This window comes from Argopecten irradians, chromosome 7 (assembly GCF_041381155.1).
Source record: "Argopecten irradians isolate NY chromosome 7, Ai_NY, whole genome shotgun sequence".
Taxonomy (NCBI): Eukaryota; Metazoa; Mollusca; class Bivalvia; order Pectinida; family Pectinidae; genus Argopecten; species Argopecten irradians.
The window spans coordinates 41,401,545-41,419,546 of record NC_091140.1 but is presented as its reverse complement, the minus strand read 5'-3'; the positions used below and the strand labels follow the sequence as shown (position 1 = coordinate 41,419,546).

The window sequence follows — 18,002 nt, the reverse complement described above, 5'->3', positions numbered from 1 at the left end:
CGAACGGATGGTTAACCTCCATGAATGGTAAAACTGGAGTCATGAAAAAAACTACCAACTGCATTTAGGTAAGTATACTTTGATTTACGTATTTTTTAAGAAACTATTCTAAATAATGAATTTTATCAATTTTTATCAACTTTACGCCATGCATGCGATAACTCGACAATGCGCCATGTGCGACAATGTGTTTTTGTCGCATGAATTGCATTGTCGGACTATGTTGCATGGCATAATGTTGCACTGTCGCATGGCGCATTGTCGTATTGATTGATGTCTCGAAATAAGCACATCATATATACTGCTATACATTAATTATACACTTCTTTCTCTCGCAAATGGTAACCACGTGAGGTGGCGTTTTTTGGAGACCATATGTTTCAGTTTTCCGAGACCCGAGTGACGACAGACAGGAATGCAACATGGTAACATCCTTGGATGACGACGGATGTTCACCTCCATGATCGTGGTAAAACTGTCATGCGAGTCACACAACTGCATTTAAAGCATTTAAATCAAACCATAGAAATAATGAAATTTAATTTGTCGAATACCTTTGATGGAACTTACAAATGCGAAGGGAAAGTGCCCAGCATTAATTTTTGCATGACATTTTTTAAAATAAGCACTTCATTACGTTTAATATAATATTATACACTATCACATAATTATATATTTTTTTCTTCTCTCGCAAATGGTAACCACGAAACGTGGCCGTATTTTGTTGGAGACTATATGTTTTCAGTTTTCCGAGACCCGAGAGTGACGACAGGATAACAAGGGCAACATGGTAACATCCTTGGATGACGACATGGATGGTTCACCTCCATGAATGGTATACTGAGAGTCTGAGAAAAAACTACCAAGTGCATTTAGGTAAGTATACTGTTAACTGTGACAACACCTGGTATATCTGCCAGGTTAAATGTTTTCATCAATTTGTACGCAAATGTGCCATGCGACATGTGCGATAATGTGCCATGCGACATTTTGTGTTTTTGTCGCATGGTCATTGTTTCAATGTCGCATTTCGACTACATGCGACAGTGCGACAAACCTAAATCAATCCCATAAAATCAGAAATAACTCTAATTTTCGACTTATTGAAGGGAAAGTCGGCCATATTGATTGACGCATTAAAATAAGCACTTCATATATATATATTGCCTTACACACTAATATATATTTTTTCTCTCGCAAATGGTAACCACGAAACGTGGCCGTTGTTGGAGACTATATGTTTCAGTTTTCCGAGACCCGAGTGACGACAGGAAGGGCAACATGGTAAACTAAGTCAGCTTGACTTGGATCGACTCATGGATGGTAACCTCCATGAATGGTAAACTGAAGAGTCATGAAAAACTACCAACTGCATTTAGGTAAGTATACTTTAATTTACGTATTTGTGACAAACCACTGAAAAATTCTAAATAAAATTAATTGTTTTTCATCAATTTGTACGACGAATACGCCATGCGACATATTCGACAATGACAAAAAATGTTTATGCATGTTTTTAATTTGTCGCAATTGTCGTATGTCGACATGACATAATGGTGCACCCAATGCATAATTCATAATGTTCGCACTGTCGCAGCAATGGACATTGTCATGATTGATGTTCGAAATAAGCATCTTCATAATATTATTGCATTACAATAATTATATACACTTTTTTCTTCGCAAATGGTAACCACGAAACGTGGCCGTTTTTGAAATAATACTGTATATGTTTCAGTTTTCCGAGACCCGAGTGACGACAGGAAGGGCAACATGGTAAGCATCCTTTGGATGATCGACGGATATCGCACGAATGGAATTGTGAAAAACGTAGAATCTACAAATTAAATAAAGTCAAATGAAAAAACTAACCAACATATTATCGGTATACCTTTTACCGACTTGGTATTTTGTAACTTGTAAGCACTATTCAATAATTTGTACATGTGTGCCATTTTGTTTTACATGACGCATTGTAACTCGACAATGCGCACATGTGGACATGTTTGAAATAAACATTGTTCAAGCGCATGACATTTTATCGGATTTTCATTCATTCAATGACCAAATGGATATCAATTCGCATTTATCGATTTCGTGTAAAATAAGCAATAATATATACGTTTGGTACCAATGACATCAACAGCACGATGCCATTATTTCAAAATTCTTTGAAAATTTGGAAAATTTTCAGTTATTTCCTAAAAACTTTGAATAGGTGGCAAGACAAATGTCACAAGATACAGTCGAAACTCGTTAACTCGAAATTCAACGGACCAACGAAAATAATTTGACTCGTCCGGAATTCGACTCAAACGTAATGCCATTAGGTTTGGTCAGAACGTGGTTTTCAACGGTCCTTATATCTTATGACAGCCGGGTACGTACATGCCTATTACTGTGATCAGCATGTTATCGTGATTTTCCAACTTATAAGGTTTGTATTAAATCTTTTTAGTTATATGTTTTCAGATGTTTTGGTTTTTTTTTTTAAATACGTTTGTAAATAAAAAAAATTGAATTACGATAATATGATCGTCACGATAATAGGCATGCACCCTGATTTCCCGGTGGTATACTGACTTCAATGGTTCATACATCAAACTTATACGGAATATAGTACCTGAACAAATAAAAACAAGCATTTTTCTTATTTCAGAATTTAATGGTTTTTCAAAATAGTAAAATAAACAATAGTTTTCACCTACCGTGAGCAGACTTCACTCTCCGTTTCTACTGGTTAATATAATTTACGGTAAATGAAACGAAAGTAGATTTCTATACCAACATTGCTTCACTGTAAGAAAATTTTATTCTTTAGAACAAGTAAAGAATGTTAGTATTGAGATCTTTCCATTCAAATACATTGTTTATACATAAACTGTACATTTGTAAATGCACAGTATAAAATTATATACATATACATATTTAAGGCATATATAATTGAAAATTTCTAATCTTACCTCTTGTTGGAGAAGTTAAAATCATTTTTTTATTATTGCTACATCTACATATTCTCTGATTGCAAAAATAGAGGTATATCCCCTATAAACCACTATCTTCACCTCATAAGAACTATATGAAAATAGCATTATTTATTTTATGCTGTGAATTGGTTATCTGAAGTGGTCCATGGCAGAAAATGTGGAAAGCCATTATCCACTCTATGGTTCATGTTACTTTCGTGAATTTAATATAATTTAATTTCGCAATTTGATTGTTTTTGTGGGGGTTTATTTTCACAAATCATATTTGTAGCCTTTGAAATCGTCATTCACATGGTTTTGAGAAAAATTCGGGAATTCAGATGAACTTCACAAATTTATCAAAATTAAACCACCCTTGAATATTAGTAACTATACAATATACAGGAATAACTCTTTTCAATCATCACAATCAGGAAGTTTCAATATGGGGATTACAATTTACAATTTACCGTCGATTAGTCCCACCATCCGGTGATTATGATGTCACCATTTGATGTGATTTCTGTAACGTCACAATCATCGGAATGTGGGACTAATCAACGGTATACTTTACACATATCGTTTTGGGATCTCGAAACCCCCGTATTGGTAAAATACACATGAATAAAGGTTGCAGAAATCAAATTCTAGCTTATGAATTTTTACTGGAAAGGTTTGATCTGAGGCCCCTTATATAAGGGTATGGTACTACACACTAGATCAGAGTGCTTGGCACACTATCAGCTTGGAGCTTTACTTTGTATTTTACAACAAATCAATTTTGCTTGTAACACAATTTCTCATTGGTTAAATCAATATATTTACATTTTCACTGCAGTCCCACTATGTCACCTTACCAAGTGCAATTTGCATTCCTATAGTCTATGAACTACAGTCGCTTATTATGACGTAATTATGACTGTGATTTTATAATTGTCCTGCCAGCGATCATGGAAAATTGCTGTTCAAATGGCTTTTCTATTTTGACGATAACGAAAGATTTATTCACTACAGATGCAAAATCCCTTGGGATGTCATCATAAAATTGTAACCAAATGCAAATATAAGCGTTGAACCTCATTCAGTTGGCATTCATAGCCCATGTGAATGCCAACGGTACAGAGGCAAATTCAACATGGAGCGCTAGCCCGCTTCATGGAATTTGCCTCTGTCCAGTTGGCATGAATTCATAAGGCTTATGAATACCAACGGTAAGACATTTAATACTTAATTGTTTTTGTAACACGATTTTTCATTGGTTAAATCAAATTGTCTATCAAGTCAATGAATGAAAAGTTATAGCACATATTTTTGATTTGATGGCGTCATAAACAAACAACCAGTTTTCAATCAAATGACATTATCTTTTGTTGTTTTTGAAGTAATCATCTGCTACTGCTTCACATAAATAACACGTCTGAGAAGAAAACACGGAAATAAATATGAAGGTAAGGTTTTACAACTACAAAATGTTAGATGAACTAGCAATGTACAAACATATATGTAAAAGAGTGCGTCCAACACAGTAGTTCCTTCCAGTAAGCTGATTTTTTAATCAGATAAAAATGTAGTTGATTACATATTTCGACTCTAAGGGATCCCTCCTCAGGGTTCTGAGGACGCCTCCCTTCGAGTCCAAACATGTCAACAACTCTCTGATTAAAAAATCAGTTTACTGGAAGGAACTAAAGTGTTGGACTCGCTCTTTTACATATCTATTTGGATTCTTAGTGAGGCCTCTGTATTCTTTTGGATCCATGACTGGTTCCATCAAGAACTTCTACATTTTCCATATTCTAGGATGTTGCGCCTCCACCCCCAGCAGTAAATGTACAAAGATGTAAACAGGTGCAAACACAGAACACACAAGACAGCGAATTCTAAAATTATCTCATGTAGTTGTAAACTTCTGAAATTATTCCTTTCTTAAACTGCATTCAGTAAACAACAACAAATTGACTTTTGCAGAATATTCTAAGAATAAGAGTTACGCACAACAATTTCGGACAGTCTTTGAATTAAAAAGAAGGACTGCCGTATTAACACAGGGACTGGGCCCGGTTACTTAAAAGGTGTTTTTATCTTAATCACATGATTAGTGAAATTTTCATTTCTCATTTACTGCAAAACCTGTGATTAATCTTCATTAAAATCAGCAAGCAACTAAAGAATGCAGTTCTTAAAGTCTTAAATTTTTTGTGTAAACTTAATATTTTGAGAAATTATTTTATCTTAATTTGAAAATTATTGTTAAACTATGATTAGCCTTATCTCCCTTTGAACAACCGGGTCCTGACTGGCAGATTATTTGAACAGAAGAAGTCATTCACAATGGTCCTGAATAGTTTATAATGACTAGAATTAATTTTAAAAGTATGTCAAAAGCCATAGCACAATACTGTTTATAGTTGTTTATTTTGTAGGACCACCATTTTGAAATCTCTTCTTTAATACAAGTTCGTCGGAAGAAATGTCAACGCATTTGTCAATTTCTAATGACAATATGCTATGCAAGTTAGCTTACTAATCTTTCTATTTTATTTTCGGGTACTTAATCTGACCACAAATATAGCGAAATTGAATCCACCTCAAATAAAAGCTACTATACAGTAACATAATCTCAATGATTCATTAAAATATACACAGTACATATTTTCATTGCCTTTGTCCGAAGCACCTCTAATTAAAAAAAACAAACTAAATCAACTGTCTTGAACTTGTCCTTTCTGGAAATCAGCAACTAAAACTGTGGATGGGTTGTCTTTAAGTTTGTTAAGAATTTGTTTCTTGAATTTTCCTTGCAGCCTTCCAAACTCCATAATGTCTTTCGGCTTGGAGTCGAACCAAAACTTATCAAACTCGAAGACCAGGTAACCTATAAAGAAAAATTGTATCATTTAGACAATAAACTTGAAGACAACACAGCTTTTTCTTTGTTAGTTAAAGCTTATCTACCAGAAGAATTCTACAATGTGGTAAAACCAAAGTTTGCTGGACACAGAATATCAAGACCTTCACACCCACATAACACATAGTTTCCTTAGTCCTACATTTTCCTGATCCTACATGCAGGCATTTTCTTATTTCTATCACTTTTAACCTCTGTTTCTGCATATTACAGAGTTAGCTCCCTTGTGAATATGTAGTTATTGTGACGTCATTATTTTGTGAATGCAACTCACATCATTTTCTCCGAAAAGTATGACATAATGTTTGCTGCAAACACATGACGTGACAATCAATATCTTTCCGCAAAGACAGATAACTCTGTTATATGAAAATACAGAATATTTCAACTGTGATAAACTATGGCTGCAAAAAAAATTTTTTTAAAAGTAATATGATAGATCCATTCATTTACATAAGTCTACATTTATTCCCAAGAAAATTTTTAAGCTTAGACAATGAGGCACTTGTATGATGGTGGGACATTGCTATTTTAAAAGATTTTAACAGCCATGGCCATTTTAGAATGTGTCAGTTTCAATGATTGGGGAAAACAAGAATAAATGACCTGTGATTTGGAATAAGGACTCAGAAATGAAGGCCTAATTGTAGAAAGTTATATATCTTGGCATCCATTAAATACTGGAACTGTTGTACAGGAGGCTTACTTCTACTCTCTCCACCCCATCCATCCAGTCCCAATCCCTCGGTTTTTTTTAATTGGGTCATAACCCTGATATAGGAGGGTGTTTCTTGTTTTGATATACTCTGAAGTCATTTATTTAGTTGGGCTCAATATTCTTGGATTATAAAATTTTAAAATTTTACAGTTTTATTGAAATACCTTAAGTAGTTAAGGAGGAGTAGTCACTCGATGGTTGTGTTAGAGATGGATTATATGACTCTTTCATATGTACATATGTAGGATAGAACTATTCCACCCGAGGGTACAGAATTTTGGGTCGAACCGAGGCTTGCCGAGGTTTCTGACCCAAAATTCTGTACCCGAGGTGGAATAGTTCTATCCTACATAATTTACATATGAAAGAGTTATTTTCTCTCACATTGCTTGTCGAATTACTTGCACGAAAGGTGAGGCAGCCATTTTGTGACAAAATCTTAACTTCTTAAATAATCGATCGATATTAAAAATAAGAACGCCATTCGAAAGAGCTCATCAAAGTTGGGTTTATATTGAAAATATAAACAAGAAATCTTAGGTAAAACTATTTGAAATGCGAATTAAAACAAATGAAATGGTAAATAAATCCGACAAATCAATCGAAATAGAAGAAAAATGACGTCAACTTTGGCTGACATGACGTCATCTCATTGTTTTTTTCAATTGTGACGTCACAGCTATGTAAGATAGATTTATCTTACATAGCTGTCTTTCATGGGACAACTCTATCTTACATGGCTAGCTATGTGAGAAAACATGATTCACGTATTACGCTATCCCCCCAAACCCAACTTGTTGTAAACTATGTTTAAAACAATAGGTTTTTGGGCTTTATTAGTTCAATGTCCTATTAACAGCCAGGGTCATGTCAGGACATGCCCGATTTTGTTTATTTTGCGATTCCATAGGTGGAGAGCCAGTGGTAATATGTCGAGACGTCTTAACCACTTGGCCACCGCAGCCCCTTGTTTAACAACAATGCTTTATAGACTTACAATAGACTTCATGAAGATCAGTAATTAATGGCTGCTCCTTGGTTACGTTGTAGAAATGTGTGCGTAGTGCCCCACTCTGTAACAGTTCATGTGTTGCTTTGGTCATGTTGATACCAACGACTGCGTACGGGTACCTACATTCAGAAACATAAGTTTTCTGTATGTTGTAAACAAACATTCAAAAGAGATTATTTCACAATTTTGATAAAGAGAGTTTATAGCTGTATTTTTGTAGGCATCGTAGAATTTTTAAATTTCCATATGCCAAAATTCAAATTTTCATTTTAACATTCATGAATTTCTCAATACCAAATAGTTCAAAATAGCATGAATTACCACATCAAATCAGGTGAATGCATTGCAAGATTAAATTTTCATTAATATTAACATCTTTTTTATATTGGTATGTTCAATAATCAAAGATGACTATCATATCATCAAAACCAGGAATGAGGAAACTAGAAATAGATTCTTCGATTTCTTATGTTTGAACTTTTTCATATTTTGATCTTTAAAATTATTAACTTTTTCATATTTTGATCTTTAAAATTAATCAAACTAAAATTCAGTGATCTTTACTAATAAATCACAGCGCTCCGTAGCAGCAGTTTTACCAATTATATTTACCGGAGAAGGAGAGGGTTTTTATAGACTTGACATGTTGCCCAAATTCCTGTTGTCATACTCTTAGACAAGAATCTACTTAAAATTAGACTTGTAATTCTGCTCCAGTATAATCTTAACCCTATGGTTAGCCAATCAGGGTGTTGCCTATGAAATCTCTGGTATGGTCAAATCTCTTGAAAGTATAAATGTCTACTAGAACATTCCCAGATGTTCTGATTTTAAGCAAAGGGTCATGTGGAGGTAACCCCAATTCGAGAGCTGTTAGATCTTGTATCGTAGATTATCGTATAATGATGTAGAATTTAAAGTAAAATTTTAATTACCGTAGATTGATCAGACAATAAAATATTCTGAAATTTAAATTACCAGAGAGAGGGATGGTTGGAGCGGGAGAGAATCCTTTGACACTGATCTGTATGCTTGACGGCGAAATATCTGGGGAAGATAATCAATCCAATATAAACAATAAATCAAAAACATTTAGAAATCATGATGACAAACTGTCTTTTGACCAGTAGTAGTTTTCAACAAAAAAACAAAAGAATTGTTGAAATAAACCTGAAACCATTTAAAAGGATAATAATTTAGTTTAAATAAGAAATTTGATAACACACATTCAATTCTAATATTCTAAGAGAAAACTTCACAAAGTAATAACAGGCAGAAATGTAGACTACTGTATTTGACTCAATAAGCGTTCCCATCCCTATTCTGTATTTGCATATAACAGAGTTATCTGCCTTTGCGTGTAGGTATTGATTGTGACGTCATGTGTTTGTGAGCTTAGCGTCATACTTTTCAAAGAAAACAACGTGAATTGTGCTCACAAAATAATGACGTAACAATCAATACCTACCCGCAAGGGAGTTAACTCTGTAATATACAAAGACAAAATAAGCTACATGACCTTCCCCTTTTTTGATGACTCATTTTCACTGACCTTGAATTAAATGCAGACTGAAAATATGAAAATCATTTTCTTTATTTGATTTCTTTTTGTAAAGTGATTTACGGCTTACTTTGTGCAATTCTTTTATGAAAGGCTAGTCCTAACTTGGTTTTATTAGGTGCCCCTTTTTTTCTCAATTTCTTAAGCACTCAGGGAGTACACCTGGTATATTGGGTTGAATACAGTTGATAACTTACAGAAGTTGGTGCAAGCCTAGAATGCCCATGCCACGGAAGTCGGTCTTGGGGTCGTCTCCTTGGAAACCGAGTTCCTTCCACTGATTACAAATCCTCGTCTCTAATTTTGTGTTGGGCATCATAACCTCCCAGAGCTATTCAGCAGAAAAAGAACAAAGTATATATACATGAAGAATATCATGAAAGCAAAAGAAGTAAAAATTATCCTCGCAACAAGCCCAAATAGTGGACATGTGACAAAAAATGCTCGCTGTACTGCTAATTCACATGTGGTCAAACTTCTTTGTATGCCGAGACCCCTGTCCCCTTAATATACTTTTGTCTAGTAAATCCACAAAAGTGAATTGTCTTGCCTGATGACACCGTGCGTTACAATATCCGTCCACACGTATTTATTATACTTATGTCGAATTTTGTCATGTTTTACGTTATATAATATGTAAAATACATTTATGCTATATTTGTAGCTTGGTTATGTAAAAGAATTACATCGATGTACGCAGGTACAAAAAATGCTGAAAAAAATACTACAATATTTTGCTTATGTAAATCACTCTCGCATATTCCCCCTAAAATGGACCAACTTGGCACAAAGAAGTGTGTGTATCCGGCCACCTTAACCTGAAACAAAAATATCTTGCAGGATGTCTAAAACATCGGCAGTCCGGGTCCGCCGTACTCCGTGCACATGTCAATGTTATGAGATATCACACATGAAATAGTAATCGTTTGAATCTATTTGTTTAAAATTGTCGCAATAAGTAATTAGTGGTGTTTGAGATCATAGCCGATACGTATGTTAGCGAAACTCAACTAACCTTTACGGTAAACAGATCCAAGCTGGAATAATATTTATCAATACGGTTGAGGTATGTCACTAACCTTGTAGCTTGTTAATTCTGGCAGTAATAAAATTGCAACCACTTAGTGTAAGGTTTCCATGCGGAGGACTAACCTTGTAGCTTGTTAATTCTGCAGTTATAAAATTGCAAACAGACTTAGAGCGTATTTTGACTGCCAGACTTTCTCTACAGTCTCTCTCCCTAAAAAAAATACAGGGTAAACTAGGAGATTAAACCACGTCAGTGATTCTCAGGGGCAAATTTTAGGGGCTTTTTGGGGCAGATAATGGGCCCTATTCCCAATGGAAACTATTTCAAATTTATGCTTAATTCCCCAAAATATACAGTTTACTCCTGGACATTTCCTTCCTAATTTGCCAATATCTTTCTTAAAATACCGGTAAGGTTCAAAGGCTCCTTCCCAATTATTATGAAGGGAAAAAAAGCCCTGCAAGGTCAAATTTCAGCACAAAACTAATTTTGAACAGGTGAGAGTAGTGATGAATTCTTTGGAGTATGAAATTTTTGTTGTTGAAAACTATGTAAATCTGCGTAGCGGATTCTCGCGAATGTTTGCAAACAAAATTTTTTTTATAACCCCATGAAATGAGAAATTAGTGACATCAATGCTTATAGTTTTCTAATCTATTTGATAAAAATAAAGTCTGTTTACAAGTACCGTTATAGTGATTTTTTAAGGGATACTTTTTCAAAATCAATATGCAACGTCAATGTCTCATATGTGACATCATGATAATGTCAGGGTTTTGTGCCATTCTCACCATTTTTTTCCCCATAGTAGTATGAAAAAAAGTATTGACCAATCAGAAAGCCACATTTAGTATGAAAACAAAGAAAAATTAATTATACTTTCATAATTTTGCTTTTTAACATTACCTACAAATAGAAAATACAACTAGCGCAATCATATATCATATTTTGTCACGCGCAAACCAACTTTCTTTCACATCGATGTGATTTATTTTGTGAAATTTGCCTATCACCTAGCCAGGGTTTGGTCCCCGCCCATCATGGATGCAAAAAAGTCAAGGGTCAGTCCTCCCCATTTATGTAGACTTTGTCCAGGCACCTGGTTTCCCTGCACATTTTATTTAAGACACCTTGTGTGCTTATGTTACATCTGGGCCATTGAATTTGTATATTAAACTTATTTCATGGTTCCAAACTTCCAAACATGTGCGAGGGACACAGATAGGGACTGTATTTCAGGCGACATATCTAGTAAATTATTTCATGGTTCCAAACTTCCAAACATGTGCGAGGGACACAGATAGGGACTGTATTTCAGGCGACATATCTAGTAAATATTACTCAAAATAAGATTTCAGAGATAACTTCCAGTGATTGTTGAAAACTCCCTTTATCCATTCCCCTTAGGAGAAATATGCAAAGATCCATTTCCCCTAAAAAAAGAAATATATTATAGAAACTCATGCAGGGTAATTGGAAGTCAGAATTTGGTTTTAAACAAAGGTCACTTTTACATACATATATTAAAAGAATCAAATTCCACATCAGTTATGAATATCTGAGTTTTTATTTGAAATGCTCTTTAAAAATGCAAACCAATACCTTTAGAAGCTTTTTTTCATGTTCTGGATTTTCGGCTGAATATAATTCCTTTCTGATAATCTCAACTTCGTTTTTCAGCTTCTTATATCCACATATTTGACACAAACAGACTTGGAAACAGTCCATAAATCTGAAATTAAAGACAAGTAATCAAAAGAAAAAACAGTACGAGTTTTGGCTAAGACTTTTATCTTTATGACCCAGAATGAAAAAAAAAAAAGTTTGAACATAAATCTCTACAGTGAACATCCAGTCCAATACAATGAAACCTGTCTTATTGACTACCTCAGAATAAAGACCATCTGCTTAATAATACCACTCTCTTGGAGTCTCAATTAGCCAATTTCTATAGTATAAAGACAACTTGCTAAATAATGCCTCTTTCGTGAGTCTCAAATAGCCAATTTCTACACAATTTGGCCTTTCTATAAAGACCACTTGCTAAATAATGCCACTTTTGTGAGTCTCAAATAGCCAATTTCTACACAATTTGGCCTTTCTATAAAGACCACTTGCTAAATAATGCCACTTTCGTGAGTCTCAAATAGCCAATTTCTACACAATTTGACCTTTCTATAAAGACCACTTGCTAAATAATGCCACTTTCGTGAGTCTCAAATAGCCAATTTCTACACAATTTGACCTTTCTATAAAGACCACTTGCCAAATAATGCCACTTTCTTGAGTCTCAAATAGCCAATTTCTACACAATTTGACCTTTCTATAAAGACCACTTGCCAAATAATGCCACTTTCTTGAGTCACAATTTCTCAAATAGCCAATTTCTACACAATTTGACCTGTGTATAAAGACCGCTCTGTTATAAGGACTGTTTTAATTAGTCCCTTGCATGGTCCTTATAGAGAGGTTTGACTGTGTATTGAAATGCTGTCTAATTTGGAATGAAATTATATTATAAATCCCTGGTCATGTAAGAAATGATTTTTAGATGCGGAAGGCGTTTATAATAATATAAAGAAGATATGATAACACAAGAACTTCAGTTTAGAATTTCTTCACTCTGGACTGAAGGACATCTGAAGTCCCTGTAGTCATGATCATGAATATAAAATACGAAAATGGCAGATTCTTATATCAAAATGCATAAAACCTGAAAGCAGAACATGAAGAATTTTTCAAATCGAAGAAAATGGTGGTATAAGTCATACTGTATTTCTGGTTATTTTCATGAGAATTTTTTTTTTTATGAACGAATGAAAATTTTGCAATAACAGTATGATAATTAAACCATATCTTATTATTTGGTGGATGAAATTTTCATGACCATACACTATCCCACAAGTTTGTGAAAATATCATCTTCACAAATATTATCGGGTGTGCAGTACTACAGTACCTGATGGCAACAAATCCTGCTAACAAGAGCAGATAGTTTGATCACGGAGAGAAAAGACAAACAATACCTGGGGTGGACCTCCGGCACAATGGCTTTGATCAGCATCACCTCTTGGGCAGCAGCTGAAACATCTTGGATGTTGTCAGATTTATACAGTTCCTTGAGGTAAGTCACTCGAGACAGCTTCAGCGACTTCTCTGTGGTGAACACAAAGTATAGATCAATATTAAATCTTTCATCTCATTTAGTGTTTTACCACATGATTAAGGATGATTGTTTTCATGCCAGTAAACCCTTTAATTTTGATACGAATATTGTATTGGATCTAAAATTCTTAAGCCTTAAATACAAGATCAGATATACAACGAGAGAGTAATCCATAATTTGCATAGGTTTTACAGAGTTATCTGTCCTTGTGTGTAGGTATTGATTGTTGTTGTGTTTGTAAGCACAAGAACATCCTCCACTGACCTCGAGCTCCAGTACTTTAAGGAGAAAACAATTTTTACTTACAAACTAACGACACAATCTATACCTGCAAGGGCAGACGACTCTGTAATATGCAAAGACAGAATAACCTTGTTGTGAAGTTTCATTGAAACTGGGCCAGTAGTTTAGGAGAATGTTGTACATGATGAGACAAGATTTTGGATGACTTGCTGAGAGTATTATAAGACAAAATGCATACCGACCCAATAAGTGCCCAGGGCGCTTAAAAAAATTGAAGCAAACAATAGGGTGCTTAATAGAAACAAATTTGGTCTAGACTTTAATAAAATTATTCTACAAAGTAAGCCATAAATCAATTTGCAAAAGATATCAGTAAAGAAACTAACTAATACATAAAAGTTTTCATACTTTCAGTCTGCAATTAATTCGAGGAAAGTGATATTGAAGCCTAAAAAAGGGGAAGGGCGCTTATAGGGATGGGGCATTTATTGGATCGAATACAGTATGCATGATGAGAGTATTATAAGACAAAGTACATATCCATGACGACTTACCAATGCTTTTGGTTCGTTGAGCTCCCGCATCATGTTCATAGGATATTCGCAGAAGCTCACAGCGACCTGTGTATTTTCGAAGTACCCACTTCCACATTGGTCTTATGAGAAAAAAATATAATGCCGTCCAGGCATTTCCGAGCCATTCAGTTACCATGGATGGTTACTTGTAATATGGAGACTCCCAGCTGTCTCACCGTGGGAGATGATCTAAAACATGTTTTAAGAAAAGTAAGGTTAGTTAAATAAATGAAAAAATCAACAATATAGTTATGAATGAAATTCTCCCAATCTAATTAAAATTAAACTTGTAACTATGCTTCATTACGATGCTCTATGGTACGTCCAATACAGGATCTAACAAAGCCTCGTTGGGGTTACTTCAGAATGACCCCTATGGTGAGCCAATCATTGAGATCTTTGGTGTGATTGAATCATTGGAATATCATAAACGGCTATTAGTACGGTACGTAAAAGTTCAAAGAAGGTCCGATTCTAGGGTAGAAGTCATGCTGAGGTGACCCCAAATCTGCAGTTGTACTGTGTGATCCCGTAATGGAGCATACATGTATCGTAAAGCATCGTTGTGGAGCAGAATTACAAGTCTTATTTCAATGTACTAAGTAGATTGAAATTCTCCTTAGCTCGATAAATTGAGTACTAACCATTGATCCCATGTTCTATTCTTAGCAGTGGCAGTTTTCTACAGGGATTCATTTCACATTTTTATATCCATGGTTGGAGGTATTTTTGTTTAATTTACTTAACAGGACATCCAGTAGAGTCCTGTGATTATGTTTATGACTCTCAAAAATCATATTTGACTCTTGGTTTTAAAGCACATGTCTATTTGTCATATGGTTTGACTCTTCAGATTTCTGATTAGTGACTCAGATTGACTTCTGAATCTGTAAAAAGTCAAGAATCATCTGGCTGTGCTGCTAATGTGTCTGATTATAAGACTCTTTCATTTGTGGATATGAAGGATAGGGATATTCTACCCGAGGGTCACAAAATGTAAAACCGAGGCTTGCCGAGGGTTTTGCAACATTTTGTGATCTCGAGGGTAGAATATCCCTATCCTTCATATCCACTTATGAAAGAGTATTTTTCTTTCATACCTCGATGTTTTATTGCAATTTTACTGCTATAATATCCCGCCATTTTGAAATAAATTCTAAAAAATCCACAGCTGAAAGTCAATTTTTCATACATGAAAAATTACATGATATTTTAAACAAAACTTTAGTTGGTTGCATCTTTTATATCAAAACCAGTCAAGTTTGAGAAAAAAAATGTTAAATTTTTACCGAGGAAATAAAATTTTTGTTGACGCCGTGACGTCACGAGGCTTTATTGCATGGGTAGCCATGCAATACAGCCTCAGGTGGCATGAGTGTATTGCCCTAGACCAGTGAGTATCACACCCGTAATGAAAGGTATGAAAGAAAATATGATATACCATTGTCCAGATCAACTGTATCAATGACACAAGGCCATACCTTTTAAATGAATAAATTATTGATTAACAGTAATCTGATACACAGGACATTTTCTATCTATGTGGCCCTAATGAAATACAGATGATTTTTTTATTGACCAGTAAGTATCATTTGACATTGAGCTGGCGTGCACACAAGAAACATGAAGCCAACATGTACAAAGCTCATGCATCAGCATGCTATATATATAGTTAGGACCATTATCAGTTAATTACACCAAGAAATAATGAAATTCAATCATACAAATATATGAAGACAAGATGTAAAATGTCATTTCTTATTTATCAATATCATTGTTTTTCTGATTTTCATGCATTAATTCTATTCTTGTTCACAATAAATCATCTACATACTCTGTAATATTTGCCACTGGTGTATGCATATCATGTTGACTAAGCATCTACAGAATAAACCACATAATGGCATTCGCCAAATTTCTACTAGCTGAATTTAATGGAAGACCAACTCAAGTGCAAAGTTTTTCGGTTTGTTTAGTTTTACGTCCTATTAACAGCCAGGGTCATGTAAGGACGTGCCAGGTTTGTTGGTGGAGGAAAGCCGGAGTACCCGGAGAAAAACCACCGGCCAGCGGTCAGTACCTGGCAACTGCCCCACATGGGATTCGAACCCGCATCCCAGAGGTGGAGGGCTTGTGGTAATATGTCGGGACATCTTAACCACTCGGCCACCGCGGCCCCAAGTGCAAAGTAAGGAGTAAGATAAAACATCCAAAATAAACTAGCCTACTAGCTGCTTGTTAAATTTATACTGTGGGGTGCGAAATAATTACTAACAATATAAATATACGTTTGGATACCTTGTTCCAAAATGTTTAATTATCTCCCTGTATATATATAAATATATCTTACGCAAATATGTAATTGAATGAGTGAGTGTTATGAGTCATGTTCACACCTCCAGTATCAAATTCCAGTTTTGGCATAAGCTTGACCAGAAACATGTATACATAGAGATTGGAAACTCTTTCTTTGTCTTTGTTGACAGGCAGCAGGACCTCGGACCGGTTTATAAGCATTTTCCCTTGGCTAACTACTTTTAAGTGTATTCTTTAATTTTAAACATGATATTTTTTAATAAATACAAGGTTTAAACATGATATCATGGTTTGATGTGATCAGATTTCCCGATTGATGTTATTTAAAATGATTTTTGAAAGCATGAAAATCAGCAAATATACCAGGTTTTTCGAAAATCAGCCTTCAAAACTGGAAGTGCATTTTGTTTTAATCGTATTCAAACCATCTGAAAATAACTGAACATTTATAACCTATCAAAGTTATTCTGCGGTATTTAACTATTAAAAAATTTGTCTAAAAACCGCAAAGCACATACAGAGGTACATCTGCCCTACCTCGAGGTATTTAAGTCATTTTTATTTATTGTCTTCAGATTGGTTTAATATGAAATTCAGACAATTTTCCATTGTATGTAATAGTAAGTAGTATTTGGAGATATATGGGATAGTGTTTGATGTGCTTAATTAATATAATAAATTTAATTTATTGATTGTCTGCCTTATCGCAAGTTATAATTAAAGGCTCGTATGTAAATTTAAATTATTCTCATAATTGTTGCCCTTTCACCCTGTTCAGAATTTATAGCAATTATCATGAATGGACTTTAATGTGACAATATTACAGAAGCTACCAAGCTTCTACCAGGATTTAAAGATCTGTCATACGAAGAGCGATTAAAAAAACTGAAACTCCCAACACTTAAACATCGCAGGATTAGAGGGGATTTAATAAACGTTTTTAAGATTGTAAACAAAAATGATCTACGAGGATAAAACTTCGGGCTAAAACCAAAATTCTCATCTTGAACTTGCATGGTCAGTTCAACCCTTGCTAAATGCTTTGGCTGTGCGTTCGTGAAAATAGAAAGGGAATGCTATATAAAACGATGCACAAAGATACAAACTTACCAAAAATATACCTTTCGATTACACGCGGATCTAAATATGAAATAAAAGCTATTAATGGCAATGACCATTTTCTACCCTACCATGTGTTGTAAACCGGAAGTAAACAATGAATTGACAGATGGCGCAGTGGTTGAACACACATACACGGCGAAATCCAATTGGTCAATCTTTGATAAGAGTATTTACCGTATCCATCAATATACGTTGATTTTTAAGAATGACACCCTGTCCATGACATATTATCTTTATCGCAATACGTTTCCCCTGAATGCTAAATCAGAAACTCAGGTGCGCGATGCGATTTATAAACGGAAATGGGTCAATATGGGGTTACCAAGTTACAACCAATCACATCACCGCAATTCCGTGTACTGAGTAAAGCTGCAGTATTTAGTTTC

The 18,002-nt window shown here is 34.7% G+C and overlaps 1 protein-coding gene across 3 annotated transcripts; it reads right to left on the bottom strand.

Annotated features, from left to right (window-relative positions):
- Positions 1-2,644: 2,644 nt before the first annotated feature.
- Positions 2,645-17,947, bottom strand: LOC138328470 (ELMO domain-containing protein 2-like). Of its 3 annotated transcripts, none has more exons than XM_069275286.1 (8): positions 17,791-17,947; positions 14,158-14,367; positions 13,221-13,350; positions 11,798-11,927; positions 9,363-9,496; positions 8,583-8,651; positions 7,590-7,723; positions 2,645-5,841 (listed from the first exon to the last, which is right to left on the bottom strand). In XM_069275286.1, the coding sequence occupies exons 2-8, from the start codon at positions 14,312-14,314 to the stop codon at positions 5,669-5,671; spliced, it is 927 nt and encodes a 308-aa protein (XP_069131387.1). In that variant the 5' UTR covers positions 14,315-14,367; positions 17,791-17,947; the 3' UTR covers positions 2,645-5,668. The 3 variants fall into 3 exon arrangements, with proteins under 3 accessions (XP_069131387.1, XP_069131390.1, XP_069131388.1); XM_069275289.1 differs by having other exon boundaries at positions 17,685-17,941; XM_069275287.1 differs by lacking the exon at positions 17,791-17,947 and adding an exon at positions 17,605-17,748.
- Between the last annotated feature and the right edge of the window lie 55 nt (positions 17,948-18,002).

Coding starts and splice junctions, on each gene's coding strand:
- LOC138328470 (XM_069275286.1), bottom strand. CDS start 14,314: ATGGTAACTGAATGGCTCGGAAATGCCTGGACGGCATTATATTTTTTT. Junction 8,652..9,362: donor CTAGGCTTGCACCAACTTCT/GTAAGTTATCAA, acceptor TATCTTCCCCAG/ATATTTCGCCGTCAAGCATA. Junction 7,724..8,582: donor TCCAACCATCCCTCTCTCTG/GTAATTTAAATT, acceptor TTCTGAATGTAG/GTACCCGTACGCAGTCGTTG.